The 23910-nt window shown below is 52.5% G+C and overlaps 1 protein-coding gene and 1 pseudogene across 1 annotated transcript; both read left to right on the top strand.

Moving 5' to 3' along the window:
• Positions 1-10402: 10402 nt before the first annotated feature.
• On the top strand, positions 10403-13232 carry LOC109776261 (cation/H(+) antiporter 15-like). Its single transcript, XM_020334918.2, has 3 exons — positions 10403-11677; positions 11775-12183; positions 12283-13232. The coding sequence occupies exons 1-3, from the start codon at positions 10403-10405 to the stop codon at positions 13230-13232; spliced, it is 2634 nt and encodes an 877-aa protein (XP_020190507.1).
• Positions 13233-17017: 3785 nt separating this feature from the next.
• Positions 17018-23242, top strand: LOC109776260 (uncharacterized; annotated as a pseudogene).
• Positions 23243-23910: the final 668 nt, after the last annotated feature.

The raw sequence follows: 23910 nt of genomic DNA on the forward strand, positions 1-23910 counted from the left end.
CTACCAAAATAGGCTTTAGCCCTATATATATAAAGCAACAACCAATCATTACGATGGGGAAAACATCAAAGATAGAAGATGCTAAAGAAACAACTAACAAGCTCTAAATGTACCAAGAACAAACTTGAGCATACAAGCCCGTAGCGAACTCCATATCATGCCATCGATGTGACTAAGACAAGTGACCAGTAAGACCACACTCCACCAATTCCCATGAGGCCACTGCTCCTACCATTCGTCTCTATCCCTGAAGAAGGCCCCTGCCTTGTCGTCCTGGATCGAAGGACACCATGCCGTTGGTAGGTAGAACCGCTCAACCTCGAGCTTGAATGAACATGACCAGTAGGTTGCGGGGGAGATGGCGATAGGCACGACGACCTCACCTTGCGAAGAAAATCCCGTACATTGTCACCGCCTCCGGCAAAGACCACAATGCCTACTGCAAGCTCCTCAGCAGGAACACTTGCTAAAGATCCACCGGCAATCCACCGTCCACATCGAAGCCTCGACCACCACCCCATAGTCCCAAGGGGGTGCCTTCAGGAAGAAACACGACATTGGAGCGTTGGAGCCACGCAATCTGCGAGACTTTTGGCTTTCATTCGGGACACGGAGGTGGAGGGTAGAGAATGGATCTCGATGCCACCTACAAGAAGAAGACCGACACTCAAAGCGTCGCCGACATCATGACTACCACTGCCAGTTCCGGTCAACCGGATCCAGAGCCCCCCCCCCCCAGCCCAAACAACCTAACCAGCCTCCAGATCTGGTTATCCGGAGGCCGCCGGCATCTTGCGTCGGCGGGGTAGGACGATGAACAAGGGAAGGGACCACCATCTTCAAATTGATGCCAAGGAACAACATGTTGGAAATATGCCCTAGAGGCAATAATAAATGGTTATTATTATATTTCTTTGTTCATGGTAATTGTCTATTATTCATGCTATAATTGTATTGTCCGGAAATCGTGATACATGTGTGAATACATAGACCACAACCTGTCCCTAGTAAGCCTCTAGTTGACTAGCTCGTTGATCAACAGATAGTCACGGTTTCCTGACTATGGACATTGGATGTCATTGATAACGGTATCACATCATTAGGAGAATGATGTGATGGACTAGACCCAATCCTAAGCATAGCATAAAAGATCGTGTAGTTTCGTTTGCTAGAGCTTTTCCAATGTCAAGTATCTTTTCCTTAGACCATGAGATCGTGCAACTCCCGGATACCGTAGGAGTGCTTTGGGTGTGCCAAACGTCACAACGTAACTGGGTGACTATAAAGGTGCACTACGGGTATCTCCAAAAGTGTCTGTTGGGTTGGCACGGATCGAGACTGGGATTTGTCACTCCGTATGACGGAGAGGTATCTCTGGGCCCACTCGGTAATGCATCATCGTAATGAGCTCAATGTGACTAAGGCGTTAGTCACGGGATCATGCATTGCGGTACGAGTAAAGAGACTTGCCGGTAACGAGATTGAACAAGGTATTGGGATACCGACGATCGAATCTCGGGCAAGTAACATACCGATTGACAAAGGGAATTGTATACGGGATTGATTGAATCCTCGACACCGTGGTTCATCCGATGAGATCATCGTGGAACATGTGGGAGGCAACATGGGTATCCAGATCCCGCTGTTGGTTATTGACCGGAGAGGCGTCTCGGTCATGTCTGCATGTCTCCCGAACCCGTAGGGTCTACACACTTAAGGTCCGGTGACGCTAGGGTTGTAGAGATATATGTATGCGGAAACCCGAAAGTTGTTCGGAGTCCCGGATGAGATCCCGGACGTCACGAGAGGTTCCGGAATGGTCCGGAGGTGAAGAATTATATATAGGAAGTCCAGTTTCGGCCACCGGGAAAGTTTCGGGGGTTATCGGTATTGTACCGGGACCACCGGAAGGGTCCCGGGGGTCCACCGGGTGGGGCCACCTGTCCCGGAGGGCCCCGTGGGCTGAAAGTGGAAGGGAACCAGCCCCTAGTGGGCTGGGGCGCCCCCCCTTGGGCCTCCCCCCTGCGCCTAGGGTTGGGAACCCTAGGGGGGGTTCCCCCTTGCCTTGGGGGGCAAGGCAACCCCTTCCCCCCCTTGTGGCCGCCGCCCCCCTTGAGATCCCATCTCTTGGGGCTGGCGCACCCCCCCAGGGGCCTATATAAAGGGGGGGGGAGGGAGGGCAGCACACAACAGCCTTGGGCGCCTCCCTCCTCCCCTGCAACACCTCTCTCTCTCTCTCGTAGAAGCTCGGCGTAGCCCTGCGGAGACCCGCTACATCCACCACCACGCCGTCGTGCTGCTGGATCTCCATCAACCTCTCCTTCCCCCTTGCTGGATCAAGAAGGAGGAGACGTCGCTGCACCGTACGTGTGTTGAACGCGGAGGTGCCGTCCGTTCGGCACTCGGTCATCGGTGATTTGGATCACGACGAGTACGACTCCGTCATCCACGTTCATTGGAACGCTTCCGCTCGTGATCTACAAGGGTATGTAGATGCACTCCTTTCCCCTCGTTGCTAGTAGACTCCATAGATGCATCTTGGTGAGCGTAGGAAAATTTTAAATTATGCTACGATTCCCAACAGTGGCATCATGAGCCAGGCCTATGCGTAGTTACTATGCACGAGTAGAACACAAAGCAGTTGTGGGCGTTGAGTTTGCCAATTCTTCTTGCCGCTACTAGTCGTTTCTTGTTTCGGCGGCATTGTAGGATGAAGCGGCCCGGACCGACCTTACACGTACGCTTACGTGAGACAGGTTCCACCGACTGACATGCACTAGTTGCATAAGGTGGCTAGCGGGTGTCTGTCTCTCCTACTTTAGTCGGAACGGATTCGATGAAAAGGGTCCTTATGAAGGGTAAAAAGAAATTGGCAAATCACGTTGTGGTCATACGTAGGTAAGAAACGTTCTTGCTAGAAACCTACAAACCACGTAAAAACTTGCAACAACAATTAGAGGACGTCTAACTTGTTTTTGCAGCAAGTGCTATGTGATGTGATATGGCCAGAAGATGTGATGAATGATATATGTGATGTATGAGATTGATCATATTCTTGTAATAGGAATCACGACTTGCATGTCGATGAGTATGACAACCGGCAGGAGCCATAGGAGTTGTCTTTATTATTTTGTATGACCTGCGTGTCATTAAATAAACGCCATGTAAATTACTTTACTTTATTGCTAAACGCGTTAGCCATAGAAGTAGAAGTAATCGTTGGCATGACGACTTCATGAAGACACAATGATGGAGATCATGGTGTCATGCCGGTGACAAAGATGATCATGGTGCCCCGAAGATGGAGATCAAAGGAGCATGATGATATTGGCCATATCATGTCACTATTTGATTGCATGTGATGTTTATCATGTTTTTGCATCTTATTTGCCTAGAACGACGGTAGCAAGTAGGATGATCCCTTATAATAATTTCAAGAAAGTGTTCACCCTAACTGTGCACCGTTGCGAAGGTTCGTTGTTTCGAAGCACCACGTGATGATCGGGTGTGATAGATTCTAACGTTCGAATACAACGGGTGTTGACGAGCCTAGCATGTACAGACATGGCCTCGGAACACACGCAATACACTTAGGTTCACTTGACGAGCCTAGCATGTACAGACATGGCCTCGGAACACGGAGGACCGAAAGGTCGAGCATGAGTCGTATAGAAGATACGATCAACATGGAGATGTTCACCGATCTTGACTAGCCCGTCTCACGTGATGATCGGACACGGCCTAGTCAAATTCGGATCATGTTTCACTTAGATGACTAGAGGGATGTCAATCTGAGTGGGAGTTCATTAAATAATTTGATTATATGAACTTAATTATCATGAACTTAGTCTAAATCTTTACACTATGTATTGTAGATCAAATGGCCCACGTTGTCCTCAATTTCAACGCGTTCCTAGAGAAAACCAAGCTGAAAGATGATGGCAGCAACTATACGGACTGGGTCCGGAACCTGAGGATCATCCTCATAGCAGCCAAGAAAGATTATGTCCTAGAAGCACCGCTAGGTGAAGCACCAATCCCTGAGAACCAAGACGTTATGAATGCTTGGCAGCAGTGTGCTGATGATTACTCCCTCGTTCAGTGCGGCATGCTTTACAGCTTAGAACCGGGTCTCCAAAAGCGTTTTGAGAAACATGGAGCATATGAGATGTTCGAGGAGCTGAAACTGGTTTTTCAAGCTCATGCCCGGGTCGAGAGATATGATGTCTCTGACAAGTTCTTCAGCTGTAAAATGGAGGAGAACAGTTCTGTTAGTGAGCACATACTCAGGATGTCTGGGTTGCACAACCGCTTGTCTCAGCTGGGAGTTAATCTCCCGGATGACGCGGTCATTGACAGAATCCTCCAGTCGCTTCCACCAAGCTACAAGAGCTTTGTGATGAACTACAATATGCAGGGGATGGAAAAGACCATTCCCCAGGTATATTCAATGCTGAAATCAGCTGAGGGAGAGATCAGAAAAGAACATCAAGTGTTGATGGTGAATAAAACCACTAAGTTCAAGAAGGGCAAGGGTAAGAAGAACTTCAAGAAGGACGGCAAGGGAATTGCCGCGCCCGGTAAACCAGTTACCGGGAAGAAGTCAAAGAATGGACCCAAGCCCGAGACTGAGTGCTTTTATTGCAAGGGAAGTGGTCACTGGAAGCGGAACTGCCCCAAATATTTAGCGGACAAGAAGAAGGCCGGCAACACCCAAGGTATATGTGATATACAAGTAATTGATGTGTACCTTACCAGTACTCGTAGTAGCTCCTGGGTATTTGATACCGGTGCGGTTGCTCATATTTGTAACTCAAAGCAGGAACTACGGAATAAACGGAGACTGGCAAAGGACGAGGTGACGATGCGCGTCGGGAATGGTTCCAAGGTCGATGTGATCGCCGTTGGCACGCTACCTCTGCATCTACCCACGGGATTAGTTTTAAACCTCAATAATTGTTATTTAGTGCCAGCTTTGAGCATGAACATTGTATCTGGATCTCGTTTAATTCGAGATGGCTACTCATTTAAATCTGAGAATAATGGTTGTTCTATTTATTTGAGAGATATGTTTTATGGTCATGCCCCGCTGGTCAATGGTTTATTTTTGATGAATCTCGAACGTGATGTTACACATGTTCATAGTGTGAATACCAAAAGATGTAAAGTTGATAACGATAGTCCCACATACTTGTGGCACTGCCGCCTTGGTCACATTGGTGTCAAGCGCATGAAGAAGCTCCATGCAGATGGACTTTTGGAGTCTCTTGGTTACGAATCATTTGACACGTGCGAACCATGCCTCATGCGTAAGATGACCAAGACTCCGTTCTCCGGAACAATGGAGCGAGCAACCAACTTATTGGAAATCATACATACCGATGTGTGTGGTCCAATGAGTGTTGAGGCTCGCGGAGGATATCGTTATGTTCTCACTCTCACTGATGATTTAAGTAGATATGGGTATGTCTACCTAATGAAACACAAGTCTGAAACCTTTGAAAAGTTCAAGGAATTTCAGAGTGAAGTCGAGAATCAACGTGACAGAAAAATAAAATTCTTACAATCAGATCGTGGTGGAGAATATTTAAGTCACGAATTTGGTACACACTTAAGGAAATGTGGAGAAGTTTCACAACTCACGCCGCCTGGAACACCTCAGAGAAATGGTGTGTCCGAACGTCGTAATCGCACTCTATTGGATATGGTGCGATCTATGATGTCTCTTACCGATTTACCGCTCTCATTTTGGGGTTATGCTTTAGAGACTGCAGCATTCACTTTAAATAGGGCACCGTCTAAATCCGTTGAGACGACACCGTATGAATTATGGTTTGGGAAGAAACCTAAACTGTCGTTTCTAAAAGTTTGGGGATGCGATGCTTATGTCAAGAAACTTCAACCTGAAAAGCTCGAACCCAAATCGGAAAAATGCGTCTTCATAGGATACCCTAAGGAAACTATTGGGTATACCTTCTACCTCAGATCCGAAGGCAAGATCTTCGTTGCCAAGAACGGGTCCTTTCTGGAGAAGGAGTTTCTCTCGAAAGAATTGAGTGGGAGGAAAGTGGAACTTGATGAGGTGATAGTCACCCCTTCCGAACCGGAAAGTAGTGCAGCGCGGGAAAATGTTCCTGTGGTGCCTACACCGACTGGGGAGGAAGTTAATGATGATGATCATGAAACTTCAGATCAAGTTACTGAACTTCGTAGGTCCACAAGGACACGTTCCGCACCAGAGTGGTACGGCAACCCTGTCCTGGAAATCATGTTGTTAGACAACGGTGAACCTTCAAACTATGAAGAAGCGATGGCGGGCCCGGATTCCGACAAATGGCTAGAAGCCATGAAATCCGAGATAGAATCCATGTATGAGAACAAAGTATGGACTTTGACTGACTTGCCCGATGAGCGGCGAGCCATAGAAAACAAATGGATCTTTAAGAAGAAGACGGACGCAGATGGTAATGTGACCATCTACAAAGCTCGACTTGTCGCTAAGGGTTATCGACAAGTTCAAGGGGTTGACTACGATGAGACTTTCTCACCCGTAGCGAAGCTGAAGTCCGTCCAAATCATGTTAGCAATTACCGCATACTATGATTATGAGATATGGCAGATGGACGTCAAAACGGCATTCCTTAATGGCTTCCTTAAGGAAGAATTGTATATGATGCAGCCGGAAGGTTTTGTCGATCCTAAGAATGCTAACAAAGTGTGCAAGCTCCAGCGCTCAATCTATGGGCTGGTGCAAGCATCTCGGAGTTGGAACATTCGCTTTGATGAGATGATCAAAGCGTTTGGGTTTACACAGACTTATGGAGAAGCCTGTGTTTACAAGAAAGTGAGTGGGAGCTCTGTAGCATTTCTCATATTATATGTGGATGACATATTATTGATGGGAAATGATATAGAATTCTTGGAAAGTATAAAGGCCTATTTGAATAAGTGTTTTTCAATGAAGGACCTTGGAGAAGCTGCTTATATATTAGGCATCAAGATCTATAGAGATAGATCAAGACGCCTCATTGGTCTTTCACAGAGTACATACCTTGACAAGATATTGAAGAAGTTCAGTATGGATCAGTCCAAGAAGGGGTTCTTGCCTGTATTGCAAGGTGTGCAATTGAGCACGGCTCAATGCCCGACCACGGCAGAAGATATAGAACAGATGAGTGTCATCCCCTATGCCTCGGCCATAGGGTCTATTATGTATGCCATGCTGTGTACCAGACCTGATATAAACCTTGCCGTAAGTTTGGTAGGAAGGTACCAAAGTAATCCCGGCAAGGAACACTGGACAGCGGTCAAGAATATCCTGAAGTACCTGAAGAGGACTAAGGATATGTTTCTCGTTTATGGAGGTGACGAAGAGCTCGTCATAAAGGGTTACGTCGACGCTAGCTTCGACACAGATCTGGATGACTCGAAGTCACAGACCGGATACGTGTATATTTTGAATAGAGGAGCAGTAAGCTGGTGCAGTTGCAAGCAAAGCGTCGTGGCAGGATCTACATGTGAAGCGGAGTACATGGCAGCCTCAGAGGCAGCACAGGAAGCAGTCTGGATGAAGGAGTTCATTACCGACCTAGGGGTGATTCCCAATGCGTCGGGCCCAATGACTCTCTTCTGTGACAACACTGGAGCTATTGCCCTTGCGAAGGAGCCCAGGTTTCACAGGAAGACCAGGCATATCAAGCGTCGCTTCAACTCCATTCGTGAAAGTGTTCAAAATGGAGACATAGATATTTGTAAAGTACACACGGACCTGAATGTAGCAGATCCGTTGACTAAACCTCTCCCTAGGGCAAAACATGATCAACACCAGGACGCAATGGGTGTTCGATTCATCACAATGTAACTAGATTATTGACTCTAGTGCAAGTGGGAGACTGTTGGAAATATGCCCTAGAGGCAATAATAAATGGTTATTATTATATTTCTTTGTTCATGGTAATTGTCTATTATTCATGCTATAATTGTATTGTCCGGAAATCGTGATACATGTGTGAATACATAGACCACAACCTGTCCCTAGTAAGCCTCTAGTTGACTAGCTCGTTGATCAACAGATAGTCACGGTTTCCTGACTATGGACATTGGATGTCATTGATAACGGGATCACATCATTAGGAGAAAGATGTGATGGACTAGACCCAATCCTAAGCATAGCATAAAAGATCGTGTAGTTTCGTTTGCTAGAGCTTTTCCAATGTCAAGTATCTTTTCCTTAGACCATGAGATCGTGCAACTCCCGGATACCGTAGGAGTGCTTTGGGTGTGCCAAACGTCACAACGTAACTGGGTGACTATAAAGGTGCACTACGGGTATCTCCGAAAGTGTCTGTTGGGTTGGCACGGATCGAGACTGGGATTTGTCACTCCGTATGACGGAGAGGTATCTCTGGGCCCACTCGGTAATGCATCATCGTAATGAGCTCAATGTGACTAAGGCGTTAGTCACGGGATCATGCATTGCGGTACGAGTAAAGAGACTTGCCGGTAACGAGATTGAACAAGGTATTGGGATACCGACGATCGAATCTCGGGCAAGTAACATACCGATTGACAAAGGGAATTGTATACGGGATTGATTGAATCCTCGACACCGTGGTTCATCCGATGAGATCATCGTGGAACATGTGGGAGGCAACATGGGTATCCAGATCCCGCTGTTGGTTATTGACCGGAGAGGCGTCTCGGTCATGTCTGCATGTCTCCCGAACCCGTAGGGTCTACACACTTAAGGTCCGGTGACGCTAGGGTTGTAGAGATATATGTATGCGGAAACCCGAAAGTTGTTCGGAGTCCCGGATGAGATCCCGGACGTCACGAGAGGTTCCGGAATGGTCCGGAGGTGAAGAATTATATATAGGAAGTCCAGTTTCGGCCACCGGGAAAGTTTCGGGGGTTATCGGTATTGTACCGGGACCACCGGAAGGGTTCCGGGGGTCCACCGGGTGGGGCCACCTGTCCCGGAGGGCCCCGTGGGCTGAAAGTGGAAGGGAACCAGCCCCTAGTGGGCTGGGGCGCCCCCCCTTGGGCCTCCCCCCTGCGCCTAGGGTTGGGAACCCTAGGGGGGAGTTCCCCCTTGCCTTGGGGGGCAAGGCAACCCCTTCCCCCCTTGTGGCCGCTGCCCCCCTTGAGATCCCATCTCTTGGGGCTGGCGCACCCCCCAGGGGCCTATATAAAGGGGGGGAGGGCAGCACACAACAGCCTTGGGCGCCTCCCTCCTCCCCTGCAACACCTCTCTCTCTCTCTCGTAGAAGCTCGGCGTAGCCCTGCGGAGACCCGCTACATCCACCACCACACCGTCGTGCTGCTGGATCTCCATCAACCTCTCCTTCCCCCTTGCTGGATCAAGAAGGAGGAGACATCGCTGCACCGTACGTGTGTTGAACGCGGAGGTGCCGTCCGTTCGGCACTCGGTCATCGGTGATTTGGATCACGGCGAGTACGACTCCGTTATCCACGTTCATTGGAACGCTTCCGCTCGCGATCTACAAGAGTATGTAGATGCACTCCTTTCCCCTCGTTGCTAGTAGACTCCATAGATGCATCTTGGTGAGCGTAGGAAAATTTTAAATTATACTACGATTCCCAACACAACAACCGGCCCAAAACCGAGATCCACGCCTGTCGCAGCTTCCTACCCGCGCGACCAAGAGCGATGCTCAACAACATCCACGCCAGCCACCCGTCGCTAGGATGGAGGCACGCTCCGTGACTGCCGCCGCCGTCCCAGATCCGAGTGCTCCATGGGTGGACCACCACCACGCATCCCAACACGCGCTCGTCGCGCATCGTGCCGGCCGAAACCCCCAAGAAATTCACAACCCCCACGCCACCATCCGGGAGGAAGAATACGGCCTCACCGCCCCTAGTGTCGCGCAAGTTTTGCCGAGCGACGCCTGCCGATGGTGATGAGGGGAGGGGTGCGCTGCCCGGTGCTAGGGTTTGGCCCCGGGTCTCCGCGGGGGCGACACGATTGTGTATCTCCATAAATCTGGACTGATGGAGCAGCAAGGGGACATAACTTTGGAGCAGCAACTAGTAGGTGCATGCGAGATGGCCCGATCCGTAATGAGAACCACACAATTCGTGGTAGAATTAGAAATGGGGATGACCGGTCAAAACCGGAGATCCTGCGCAAACTCCAAAGTGCCCGGGCAACCGATCGGCAGCCTTCCAACGTTGAGTGACCCGGACTCTCTCTTTTGACCCTTTCCTCCCACTTTCTGCGAGTTGCGCCTCGGCCTCGTGCCCCCGGTGCAACCTCCCCAAAGTTCTCCGGAGCAAAACTCGCAAGGCGCACACGGCCGGGTGGCCAATCTAGCTAGCAGGGAGCGTGTGATCACCGCGCGCGAGGGCTCCCCCGGGCCGTGCCGTGCCATGCGCCAAGATGGCCTCCACCGTAGCGCCCTTGAACGCCGACGTCGACCTGCCGACGAACGTGACGGCGCAGACCCACAATGCGACGGCGTCCAAGATCACCAACATGGTGGTGTGCTACTCGCCCATGATGATCACCACCAACGGCATCTGGCAGGGCGTCAACCCGCTCGAGTTCTCCCTCCCGCTCTTCATCCTCCAGGTCGCCGTCATCGTCATCACCACCCGCGTCCTCGTGCTCCTCCTCAAGCCCTTCCGCCAGCCCCGCGTCATCGCTGAGATCCTCGCCGGCGTCGTGCTCGGGCCGTCCCTCATGGGCCAGATGGATGGCTGGGGCAACATGGTGTTCCCGCAGCGCAGCCTGCTCACGCTCGAGACGGTGGCGCACCTCGGCCTGCTCTACTTCCTCTTCCTCGTCGGGCTGGAGATGGACATCGACGTGATCAAGCGGTCCGGCAAGAAGGCGCTGTTCGTGGCTTTGGCCGGGATGGCGCTGCCCTTCTGCATCGGCACCGCCACGTCCTTCATATTCCGGCACCAGGTGTCCCGGAACGTGCACCAGACCTCCTTCCTGCTCTTCCTCGGCGTCGCGCTCTCCGTCACGGCGTTCCCCGTGCTGGCCCGCATCCTCGCCGAGATCAAGCTGCTCAACACGGAGCTCGGCCGCATCGCCATGTCGGCCGCCATCGTCAACGACATGTGCGCGTGGATCCTGCTCGCGCTCGCCATCGCCATCACGGAGGTGGACAGCACGGCGCTGTCGTCCCTGTGGGTGCTCCTCTCCGGGGTGGTCTTCGTGCTCATATGCTTCTACGTCGTGCGCCCAGCGATGTGGTGGCTCATCCACCGCATCCCCGAGGGCGAGAGCATCAGCGACATGGATGTGTCGCTCATCCTTGCCGGCGTCCTGCTCGCCGGTGTCTGTACCGAGGCCATCGGCATCCACTCCGTCTTCGGCGCCTTCATCTACGGCCTGGTCATCCCGAGCGGCCCGCTCGGCGTCACGCTCATCGAGAAGCTCGAGGACTTCGTCACCGGGCTCCTCCTCCCGCTCTTCTTCGCCATCAGCGGCCTGCGCACAAACATCACCAAGGCGCGCGACCCTGTGACCGTCGGCCTGCTCGTCCTCGTGTTCGTCATGGCCAGCTTCGCCAAGATCATGGGCACCATCATCATCGCGGCGCTCTACACCATGCCGTTCCGTGAGGGCATTGCCCTCGGATTCCTCATGAACACCAGAGGGCTCGTGGAAATGATCGTGCTCAACATTGGGAGAGACAGGCAGGTACGCACACGGTCACACCGTCACACGCACAGCAAATTCCCCCCTTATTTCTAGCAATATCGGTGTCAGCCATTGATCAGGTTAAGCATGCACATAGGTGTTGGATGACGAGTCGTTCGCGGTGATGGTGATGGTGTCGGTGGGGATGACGGCTCTGGTGACGCCGATCGTGACGGGGTTGCACAAGCCGGCGCGGCGGCTCGTCGGATACAAGCGGAGGAACCTGCAGCGCATCAGGCACGACAGCGAGCTCCGGATGCTGGCCTGCGTGCACACCACCCGTAACGTGCCGTCCGTGCTGTCGCTGCTCGACCTCTCGAACCCGAGCAAGCGCTCCCCCATCTTCATCTACGCGCTCCACCTCGTCGAGCTCACCGGCCGAGCCTCCAACATGCTTGCTGCCGCCGCCGCCTCCGCCTCGACGAATAGCCAGTCAGGCTCCTCTGCCTTGCCGGCTACGACGGAGCACATCTTCAACGCATTCGAGAACTACGAGATGCACACTGGTCAGTACTCAGTATTTTTGGTGCTTAGTACATACATTTCGTAAGGCTATATGTCTACGTACGCTGACACGGAACATGCACGGTCCTTGTGCGACGCAGGTGGTGTCTCCATCCAGACGCTGGCGGCCGTGTCGCCGTACCAAACCATGCACGACGACGTGTCCGTGCTCGCGGAGGACAAGCACGTCTCGCTCATCGTCGTCCCTTTCCACAAGCAGCTGACGGTGGACGGCGGCATGGAGCCCATCAACCCGTCCATCCGCGGGTTCAACGAGAGCCTCCTGTCCGCGTCCCCGTGCTCGGTCGCCATCCTCGTGGACCGCGGCCTCAGCGCCGCCGCAGCGCGCATGGCGGACGAGCACCGCCTGGTGCTCTTCTTCTTCGGCGGGCCGGACGACCGCGAGGCGCTCGCCTACACGTGGAGGATGGTGGAGAACCCCGCCGTCAGCCTCGCCATCGTGCGGTTCCTCCCGCCGGACTACCGGGAGCGATCCTTCTCCAGCCCCACCTACCGGTCGGCGGACTCGCGCGCGATCAACATCGGCGCGGAGGGCAAGACCGAGCTGGAGATGGACGAGGAGTACCTGGGCGAGTTCCGAGCGCGCAACCACGGCAACGGCGCCATCACGTACGCCGACAAGACGGTGACCAACAGCGAGGAGACGGTGGCGGCCATCCGGAGCATGGACAGCAGCACGCACGAGATGTACATCGTGGGCCGGCGCCCCGGCGAGGCCGGGTCGCCGATGACGTCGGCGCTGGAGGACTGGATGGAGTCCCCGGAGCTGGGGCCCATCGGCGACATGCTCGTGTCGTCGGACTTCTCCATGGGGGTGTCGGTGCTGGTGGTGCAGCAGTACGTGGTGGCCGGGGCGCCTATGGCCGCCGGGGCGCCCATGGCCGCGGCGGCGCCGGCCGCCAGCGTCGACCCGGTACGCCAGTACCTGAGCAACGCTAACGTGCACCCGGCCACGGGGCCCGGGGGGTACCAGACGGTCCCGGCGTCGTCGGCGGCCAATAGCTGGTCTAGTGGCGCCGTAGGATTCTGAGGCGCTTAGGGGCTTCGCTGTTGGAATTTCTGTACTGTGTAGGATTAGTTGTATCGTGACTCGGCAATGCATGGAACGTGCGTGAAGGCTGAGATTATTGTCTTCTGATCGAAGCCTGCTAGCTAGTCGGTTTCCAGGTGATCACTCTCAGAGCTAGACAAATTAGTCAGATTAGATATGTAGTGTTATACTGTTGTATCAGATTCATTGGAGCTAATTGCAGGAAACTACCGCTAGCTGGTCTTTAAAAAAAAAGAGTCAATTACATCACTGGTGTTCAAACTTGACGAGAAAAATCACTTTAGTGCCAATACTCGCGGCATACATTGAACTGGTGCTACAACTTGGCTCTATATGCATATACGGTGCAAATCGTGTTTGTATACGGAGATGATGCTGGCGCGCCAAGTGGCGCGGAACCCGCTGTCAGCCTCTGAACGATAGAGATAGGGTATTCGGCCGGTTATTTTGTGGAAAACAACTTGGAATATTTTTCTCACAGAAAAGGACATTGATGCGAGATACACAAATTATTTGCAAAAATAGTGGCCGGTGCTATTAAAAAATGTGACCTACAGAGTGGAGCGGCGTTTGCCTAACCAATATACCGAGAAGAACATTTTGTTTTACTTGGATACTCTCTCTCTATATATATAACCTAAGCGCGCTGGAGACCCTACGGCCCATTTTGCACTGTAGTTTTTTAAAGTAAATTATAAATTAGATGTAGATTATTATTTTTTTCAGAAAAACTTCTAATCTTTTCATCTTCAATCACGGCAGTACAACGAATACCAGAAATAAAAATTACATCCAGATGCGTAGACCACCTAGCGACGACTACAAGCACCGAAGCGAGCCGAAGGCGTGACGCCGTCATCGCTCCTCCATCGCCGGAGCCGGGCACAACTTGTTGTAGTAGACAGTCGGAAAGTCGGCGCCGGCGAGAGGCACGAACCCTAACTTTCTTTTTTGGAGAAGGTGGAGGAGGCGGAGCTTGAGAAATAAAAATGATCCCAAATTAGATGTAGATTATAATCGCTATCAATATGATAAATTTTAAATTAACAATGAACAATTTTATATAATACATAATTATTTTATTAAAAGTGTGAACATTTTAAATATATATTAATTTATTTAAATATACAATATATATATTTGCCTTTAAAAACTAAATATGAAAATTATTACATGCATAATTTTTAATTATAATTTTATTATATAGATAAATTTTGAAATATCACATGAATAGATTTATAGTGTATTATATTATAACATAAGGTTGTAAGTTACATATACTAGTAGAATGCCCGTGCGTTGCCACGGGCTTTTAATTTATTCTTTTTGATTACGCATATAATGTACAACCTCCGTCCAGAAAAAATTGTCGGAGAAATAGATAAAAATGGATGTATCTAGAATTAAAATACGTCTAGACACATCAATTTCTCTGTCAAGTATTTTTGGACAGAAAAATTATGTCATATTTCGCATGCATAGAAATGATAGCGTATAATAATAGGAAAATAACTAAAATCCACTTCATCTACAAGGTAACTTGATGATATACACATAGAGACATGATGCGCTTAAGATATTATATATTACAAACTAAGATTTACTTACAAGATAGGAATGTTGTCTTTAGGTTCATGTGCATGGTACTTCGACAAGTATAATTAAGACAGGCAAACAAGCCATCACATTCATCCACACAGATTAAATTATTTTGACCGTAAACTTTAATTTTCATATAGGGTTCACGGGCACCCAGGAGCTCCTATGTATTTTCCCATCAAGTACACCACGGCATTTTCCTTCTCCATTGCTCCCCCTGCACCATCAGCCACTATTTTGCACAATTGTAACTACAACCATAAATTCTTTGTAGTAAAATTGCAGCAGCGACTTTAACTACAATAAAAATTTAACATCACATGATGCAACATAATGAAGGAAGGTAAACCTAGAAAAGACACGGCAGGCAACCTACATATATTATTGATAGATAAAATAGTTTCATTTTAGAAACAAAATAATTTCATAATCAATACATGCCCGTGATCTTATAATACATAAACATGTTCAAAAATGACCCTAGAACAAATAAAGCGACCTTCCTATACATAAAGAATGTAAAACTCAAACGGTCAAACCTAGTACCAACAACTACATAACCTCCACAACTTCCATAGTAGCCTAGTACGTCGAGCACTTGCAGATTTGAAAGGCTGGCAAGCTGAAAGCTACATGCATCACAAAAGAAACATCAGAAACTTCTTACAGAGATAACAAGAGTGTCCAAAGGAATGAAGTTAAGGTTGAGATGCATCTTTGCTGCTTCACGGTCAGATTAAGCAGTTGTACGTAAGTCCCGGCCCGGCTCTATCTCCCCCATGTGTGTCACTCCCATTTCTCTCTGACAAAATTAAAAAGAACTTGTCATATTTATCCTTCTTTCTCTAAAGAACGTCTAGTACAGTATTGAAGGCTACATCCCTTGAAGGAGCGATAACACTCACAATATTGTAGGCTACATATATTTCATGATAAAGAGCCCCTTCGTTGCAAGGGGATAATAAAATTGCGGCCTTCAAATCAAAACCCTGAGAGCATAATAAATATATATAATGTTTTTGTATAATGTACATCCCACCATCTTAATTCAAATCAAATAAAAGTGATTGCTCATTGGACTCATGACTACATGACACAATCTTAAGAGGGCACAATTTATTCTACAAACCTTAGTTTAAATTTAGCGATTGAAACATCCATTATCCAACATGTAAATACAAACTGTGACTCTATTTTGGTTTGAAATTTTCATTTTAGACATAACAATACATGCAAGCACAACACTAACTTAGAAATTGTTTTTCTGAAATTAATATGGCATGTGACTACTCCGGCAGAATATATAAATCATTTTAATTTAAATAAAACAATGAAAACTTACCAATATAAGTGAGGTGCTTAGCCATGCAATCTACGATCTGCCATGAACTGCATTGCAAATATCCTCTCCACATATCCTGAAACAAAGCATCATCAATAAACTTTACAGTAATGATAAAAGCATATTTCAAGTTATTACTATCGAAAAGATACAGAATAGCAGATCCTAATATATACAGGTGGTGAAAAATCAATAAATGCCTAAAAATTAGTGTACCAAGAGAATCCAAGTATGCACTTATTTGAAGATGGTGGCAGAAGCATTGGTTAGAGTAAGTATCTTCATGGCAAATTAAGAGAGACTCGGTTGTTGTTGGCACAGTAACATAAGCAGTGGAGTGCTAAACCACATGGGAAAAAATACAACACCATGCCATCAGCCATCCATGATCCATCAAATGCATCTACGAAGTGCTAAAACTATAAAGCATTGTAGTGGGTATCTAGTTAATTTAAAAATCGCCAATCTGGCCAGTGGAGAATTTGCCTAGGTAGATGGTATTGTGCACATACCGCAGGGACATCCTTATCTTCCTATATTGCATCTTAAAATGATAATGCAGGTAACCGATGTTGCTGACCTTGTTGTGCATTGTAAATCCTCAACCATTGCCTCCACCCCCACATGCCCAAGGCGCTGTTGCACGCCCAAGCAGTCGGACATGCACAACAACCAAGCGGGCAAATGTCAAGCATCAACCCAAGTAGCTTCCCGGCCATGAAGAATGCAAACTCATACGGCACCCCACCCAGCAGCAGCCGCTCGAGGACCTCCTTGTCCTGGAGCCTGACAAGGACGCCGACGTCAGCCGCATCGGTACGCCATGGCGGGTCCCTTCAACGGCGCCGCGAGGAGCGTGGCGGCTGTGGCCGCGCTGCTGCTGCTGTTGGCCGTGTCGGTTACGGAGGCGGCGACCGGCAGCACAGTGGTCGCCCGCATAGTGTTCTGCGACCAGTGCAAGGACGACACCCGCGGCCTCTTCGACTACCCGCTCTACGGTACGAGGGTACGTACGCGCGTAAACCACCTCGCTCCTACCCGCGCACGCACGCGTCCATGACCTCCCACCTACTAACACAACATGCAACGTGCATGCATGGCGATCGGATGGATGGATGGCTACAGGGGCGTGGGTGGCGATCCAGTGCGGTGGTGGCGACTCCCCGATCACGGTGCGGGAGTGCAACACCAACTGGTTCCGCGGCTTCTCTGTGTGCATGGAGGGTCGCCGGACATGAACTGTTGCACGGCGCGCATCGTCCACGCCACCGGCCACTGCTCCGCCGCTGCCAACGCCGAGCCGCGCGAGCTCACGCTCGCCTTCCGCATGCTCGGCCTCGCCCTCTATACTGTCCTGCCGCTCCTCTCGCAGCCGTATCAGCCCATGGACTTCTGCCACCACGCCGGCCCGTTCCCCCGCGGCCGCGGCCGCCATGCCATCGCCACCGGCGCCGCCCCTGACAGTTGCGCCGGGCCGGTGTCTTCTCCGGTGCCGATCTTCTGGCGCCACAGGCCGTGACTCCTGCCTCCCGTCTGGCGCCGCCCGCCGACGATGCCGCAGCAGCCAGAGCCGGAGGCGCTCCCCTCGCTGCCCACGTCTTCTTCAAGCGAAACGCCGGCCGAGGGCTCTAGCTCCGGCTCGGCGTGCGCGTACGACCAGTGGGTGCTGCCGGAGCACCGGTGTTGGGTAAACTTCAAAGTTCAGGTTTAGGGTTTTAGGTGTCGATAGTTTCAGTTTCGTCAGTAGTTTTAGTTTCGTCAGATAAGCCCGAGCTGCGACTCGGTTTGGTTAGAGTTTTTAGCGGTGCCCTGACCCGATCGTGGGATGGCACGAAAGCACGGTCAAGGCGCCATGGCGGGCGAAGCGCGAGGGGCGCTGGGATGGCGGCGTCCACTACTCGCACTAGCTCCGCGTTTCCGTTGTAATTTCAGTTGCAAACTCTGAATAAAGAGAAGAAACAGAAAAGCTGCAAGCAGTTAGCAGCGCAAAGACTCTCTCTCTCTCTCGCACCCACTCTCGTGTAAAACTCCGGTGATCGCCGGAGCTAGAGCCGTCGAGGTCTGCCTGACAATTGGTATCAGAGCCCCGTTGCTCGATCACCTGTGGAGATGGCAGGACCTGACAGCCCGGGCAAGACCGTGGTGGATTCAGGGAATAGTGGAGGCGGCGGCGCTGTGGTTGTACACCAGCGCGTCGTCCGCGACACCGGCGGGGCCTGGCCCATGCTGACGCGCACTAACTATGCGGACTGGGCCCTCCTGATGCAAGTGATGCTGGAGGCGCGCCAGCTCTGGGTCGCCGTCAACGACGGGACTCTGGAGCGAGAAACAGATCGCACGGCAATGGAGTGCCTGCTGCGATCGGTGCCGCCGGAGATGGTGTCCACGCTCGCCGTCAAGCCCACGGCGAAGGACGCCCGGGGCACGATCAAGACAATGCGGCTGGGCGTGGCGCGTGTTCGTGAGGCCAAGGCGATGTCTCTGCGCCGCCAGTACGAGGCGATCAAGTTCAACGACGGTGAGAGCATCGACGACTTCGGTATGCGCCTATCTTCTCTGGTAACTCAGCTTGAGCTGCTTGGTGACAAGATTGGCGAGCCCGCCGTCGTCCGCAAGTTCCTCTCGGTCGTCCCCAAGGCCTACTCGCAGATGGCGTGTGCGATCGAGACGCTGGTCGACCTCAACACTCTGGCGCTCGAGGAGCTCATCGGGCGGCTGAAGGCCGCCGAGGAGAGGTACGATCTGGACGGCACTCCCTCCGGGGGTGATGGCGGCGGTGGCAAACTGCTCCTCACGGAGGAGGAGTGGTTTGCGCGTCTGAAGCTGCGTGAAGGGGATGGATCGTCCGGCAGCAACGGCCGTGGCCGTGGGCGCGGCCGCGGACGCGGCGGTCGTGGCCAGAACGGCGGCCGTGGCACCAGCAGCGGGGACAAGTCTAAAGACATCTGCCGCTACTGCAAGCAGGCGGGGCACTGGGCGCGCGAGTGCAAGGCCCGGCTCAAGGAGCAGGCGAATCTCGTCCAGGCTGGCGGTGAGGACGAGGAGCAGAGCCTGCTGATGGCCCAAACCTGCGGGCTCTCCGACCACAACTCCGTCAGCACAGACGCCGCGCCGGTCCACCTCGTCGAGGACGCTGTCCAGGTTCTCCTCGGGCATGAGGGGAGTGGCGGCACCAGAAGCGGCGTGTGGTACTTGGACACGGGCGCATCCAACCACATGACTGGCGATCGCGCCGTCTTCGCCGAGCTCGACACGGCCGTCACCGGCATCGTCAGGTTTGGCGACGGCTCGGTCGTCAACATCTGCGGTCGGGGAACCATCCTGCTGGCGTGCAAGACCGGCGAGCACCGCGCGATCACGGGGGTGTATTACATCCCGCGGCTGCGCTCTCACATAATCAGCCTGGGCCAGCTCGACGAGAGCGGCTGCCAGGTGCTGATCCAGAACGACATCCTGCGCGTGCGCGACAGGGAGCGTCGCCTCCTCGCCAAGGTACAGAGAGCACCAAATCGTTTGTACTCTGTTGCGCTACGGATCACACAGCCCGCGTGTCTTGCAGCGCACAGCGGCGATGACACGGCGTGGACCTGGCACGCGCGCTACGGGCATCTCAACTTCGACGCTTTGCGCAAGTTAGCGCGCCAGGACATGGTGCACGGCCTGCCCGTGGTTGAGCATGTGGATCAACTCTGCGACGCGTGCCTGGCGGGCAAGCAGCGGCGCTCCGCGTTCGCACAACAGGCCATGCACAGTGCACAGGAGCGGCTGGAGCTCGTGCACGGCGATCTCTGCGGGCCGATCTCGCCGATGACACCGAGTGGGAAGAAATACTTCCTCCTGCTGGTGGACGACGCCACCAGGTTCATGTGGCTCGTACTACTCGCAACAAAGGACGAGGCCGCAGTGGCGATCAAGCGCGTACAAGCTCTCGCGGAGTCTGAATCAGGGCGCAAGCTGCGGACGGACCGCGGCGGAGAGTTCACGTCCGGCTCATTCACGGCGTACTGCGCTGAGCTGGGCGCCAGCCGTCACCTCACCGCCCCGTACTCACCGCAGCAGAACGGTGTGGTGGAGCGCCGAAACGGCACGGTGGTGGGCATGGCCCGGAGTCTCCTGAAGGCCAAGCGCGTCCCCGGTGAGTTCTGGGGCGAAGCGGTCACGACGGCGGTGTTCCTGCTGAACCGCGCGCCCACCAAGAGCCTGGACGGCGTGACGCCATTCGAGGCATGGCATGGACGCAAGCCGAACGTGCATTATCTGCACACCTTTGGGTGTGTAGTGCATGTGAAGGAAACGCGCCCTGGACTGAAGAAACTCGACGATCGCAGCCGGCCGATGATCTTCGTCGGCTACAAGCACGGCACCAAGGGCTACAGAGCCTATGACCCAACAACTGGGCGCGTGCACATCACGCGCGACGCCGTGTTCGACAAAGGGGCGCACTGGGACTGGGCACGAGAGGAGGGCGCCGTGAACACGTTCAGCGGCGCCGACACGTTCGTGGTCGAACACCTGGTGAGCAAACCTCCAGGGGCGACAGATGGGGGGGGGGGGTGCAGCCACCTCGCCTCCGACTACACCACCAGCGTCTCCAGCGCCGTCAACTGCAGCCTCGTCAATCCCAGCACCGACAACTCTAGTTTCTGTCAGTCCAGGAGGGGTGGAGCTGGTGTCGCCACCGACGCCGTTCAGCGACAACGTGCTCGACGCGGCAGACGACATAGAGCGCGAGCACCGCTTCCGCACCCACACGAAGAGCTACATCTGCTGGCCGCTGAGGAGCCGAGCTCGTTCACTGAGGCAGAACAAGAAGCGAGTTGGCGGGGCGCCATGATCAAAGAGCTGAGCTCGATCGAGGACAATCAAACATGGCAGCTCACTTCTCTCCCTCCTGGGCACCGCGCAATTGGCTTGAAGTGGGTCTACAAGGTCAAGAAGGACGCGCGGGGGAGGTACTCAAGCACAAAGCTCGGCTCATGGCGAAGGGCTACGTACAGCAGCATGGCATCGACTACGACGAGGTGTTCGCCCCAGTAGCGCGCCTCGAGTCAGTACGGGTGCTGCTGGCACTCGCGGCGAACGCGGGCTGGGCCGTTCATCACATGGACGTCAAATCGGCGTTCCTGAACGGCGAGCTCTAGGAAGAAGTCTATGAGCAGCAGCCACCGGAATTTGTCGTCGCCGGCAAGGAGCATCTTGTCCTGCGCCTGAACAAGGCCCTGTACGGTCTGAAGCAGGCTCCCAGAGCGTGGAACACCAAGCTGGACACTTGTTTGAGCAAGCTGGGGTTCACGCGCTGTCCGTCAGAGCACGCGGTGTACGCACGGGGCACGGCGACCACACGCCTCATCGTGGGCGTGTATGTGGACAACCTGGTGATCACCGGATCCGACACAGAAGAGATCACCAAGTTCAAAGGAGAGATACAGAAGCTGTTCAAGATGTCTGATCTGGGTCTGCTAAGCTTCTATCTCGGAATTGAAGTGAAGCAGACAGAGGATGGCATCGTCATTTCACAGAGCGCGTACGCACGGAAACTCCTGGAGAAGAGTGGCATGACTGGCCGCAAACCTTGTCACATCCCCATGGAGCCTCGTTTCAAGCTATCAAAGGAGAGCACGACGCCACCAGTGGATGCGACGGAGTACCGCAGCGTCGTCGGCAGCCTGCGCTATCTGGTGCACACACGCCCTGACCTGACCTTCTCGGTTGGGTACGTCTCGCGCTTCATGGAGGCGCCAACTGAAGAGCACCGCACCGCCGTCAAGCACATCTTGAGGTACATCGCCGGCACTCTGTATCTGGGCTGCAAGTACGGCAGAGGAGATGATGAGCCTGAACTCACTGGGTACAGCGATAGTGACCTTGGAGGCGATGTGGACACACGCAAGAGCACCTCCGGGACCCTGTTCTTGCTCGGAGGAGGAGTGATAACCTGGCAGTCGCAGAAGCAGAAGATCGTGGCACTCTCCAGCTGCGAACAGAGTACGTCGCAGCAACCACAACAGCCTGTCAGGGAATCTGTCTCGCGCGCCTGCTCGGCGAGTTCAGAGAAAAGGAAGAGAAGACAGTGAGACTGAAGGTCGACAACAAATCCGCAATCTCTCTGGCAAAGAACCCTGTGATGCACGACAGATCGAAGCACATCGAGCTCAGGTATCATTTCATCAGAGATTGCGTGGAGACGAAGAAGATCGAACTTGAGTATGTGGCAACAGAGTTTCAACTTGCAGACATGCTCACCAAGCCCCTTGGTCGTGTTCGATTGCAGCAGCTGCTCTCAAGCATCGGCATGATCGAGGCAACACCCTGAACGATCAGTTTAGGGGGTGATTGTTGGGTAAACTTCAAAGTTCAGGTTTAGGGTTTTAGGTGTCGATAGTTTCAGTTTCGTCAGTAGTTTCAGTTTCGTCAGATAAGCCCGAGCTGCGACTCGGTTTGGTTAGAGTTTTTAGCGGCGCCCTGACCCGATCGTGGGATGGAACGAAAGCACGGTCAAGGCGCCATGGCGGGCGAAGCGCAAGGGGCGCTGGGATGGCGGCGTCCACTACTCGCACTAGCTCCGCGTTTCTGTTGTAATTTCAGTTGCAAACTATGAATAAAGAGAAGAAACAGAAAAGCTGCAAGCAGTTAGCAGCGCAAAGACTCTCTCTCTCTCGCACTCACTCTCGTGTAAAACTCCGGTGATCGCCGGAGCCAGAGCCGTCGAGGTCTGCCTGACAACCGGTGCCACTGGAAGGTGGTGACGCCCAACACGACGGTGGCCATGGCGTTTGGCCCTCTGGCCGCGCGGCGATACGGCCCGGACATGACGCTGTGGGAGGCGCTCGACGGCCACGATGACCCCTATCGGACGCTCCTCCGAGAGGCCACGACGGCGCTCCTCAATGCCTACTACAACGCGCCGGGGTCGCCCTTCCTGTACCCGACCACTGCCAGTGTCATCGACCACCTCACCTCATCGATGCGGCTGACGTCGGCGTCCATGTGCGGGCGGCGCTTGCGCGCGAGGATGGCGTGGGAGGGGGCGCAGGCGTCGAGGCCGTAAAGGCGGACGCGCAGGCTGGCGGTGGCGGTGGCGAAGGCGAGGGGGCGGCGGCCGGGTGCATAGGATGGAGCTGGCGGTGGAGGAGGGATGTGGATCTTTATCGGGAGATTAGGAAGGGCAAACGAGAGATGGGGCCGGGACTCGGGGTGAGATTGACTTCCTTCGACGGTGGGGGATTTCCTTTCGATCGACTCGCGGCTTCGATCAATGTAGCAAAACGAAACGACTATGTACTGTTTCATTAGGAGTAGATTAGGAGTAGAGATAGCCTTTGAGGTAATTTAAATTTATTACCATATAATTACCATATTCGACATTTTCTGAGTTATGGCCTTACCATACTTGGATTGATAGCCTTTGGGGTAATTTAAATTTATTACCATATAATTACCATATTCAAAATTTCCTGAGTCATGGCCTTACTATACCTGGATTGATTTATTACTATAATTATCATATTTGAGATTTCTGAGTTTATAGCCTTACCATACGTGGATTAATTGTGATTGATTACCATAAATACGTTGGGTATTGCCGGCCAGACGAGAATAGAGGAAAACCGATGGAAGGGGGTGGTGGGAGGTGGGACGAAAAAAAGCCAGAGAAAAAAAACCATACGAAAATAGTGGGACTATTCAACCAACTCGTCCATTAGAAGTAGAGATTTT

The sequence above is a fragment of the Aegilops tauschii genome, chromosome 3, assembly GCF_002575655.3.
Source record: "Aegilops tauschii subsp. strangulata cultivar AL8/78 chromosome 3, Aet v6.0, whole genome shotgun sequence".
In the NCBI taxonomy this organism is placed as follows: Eukaryota; Viridiplantae; Streptophyta; class Magnoliopsida; order Poales; family Poaceae; genus Aegilops; species Aegilops tauschii.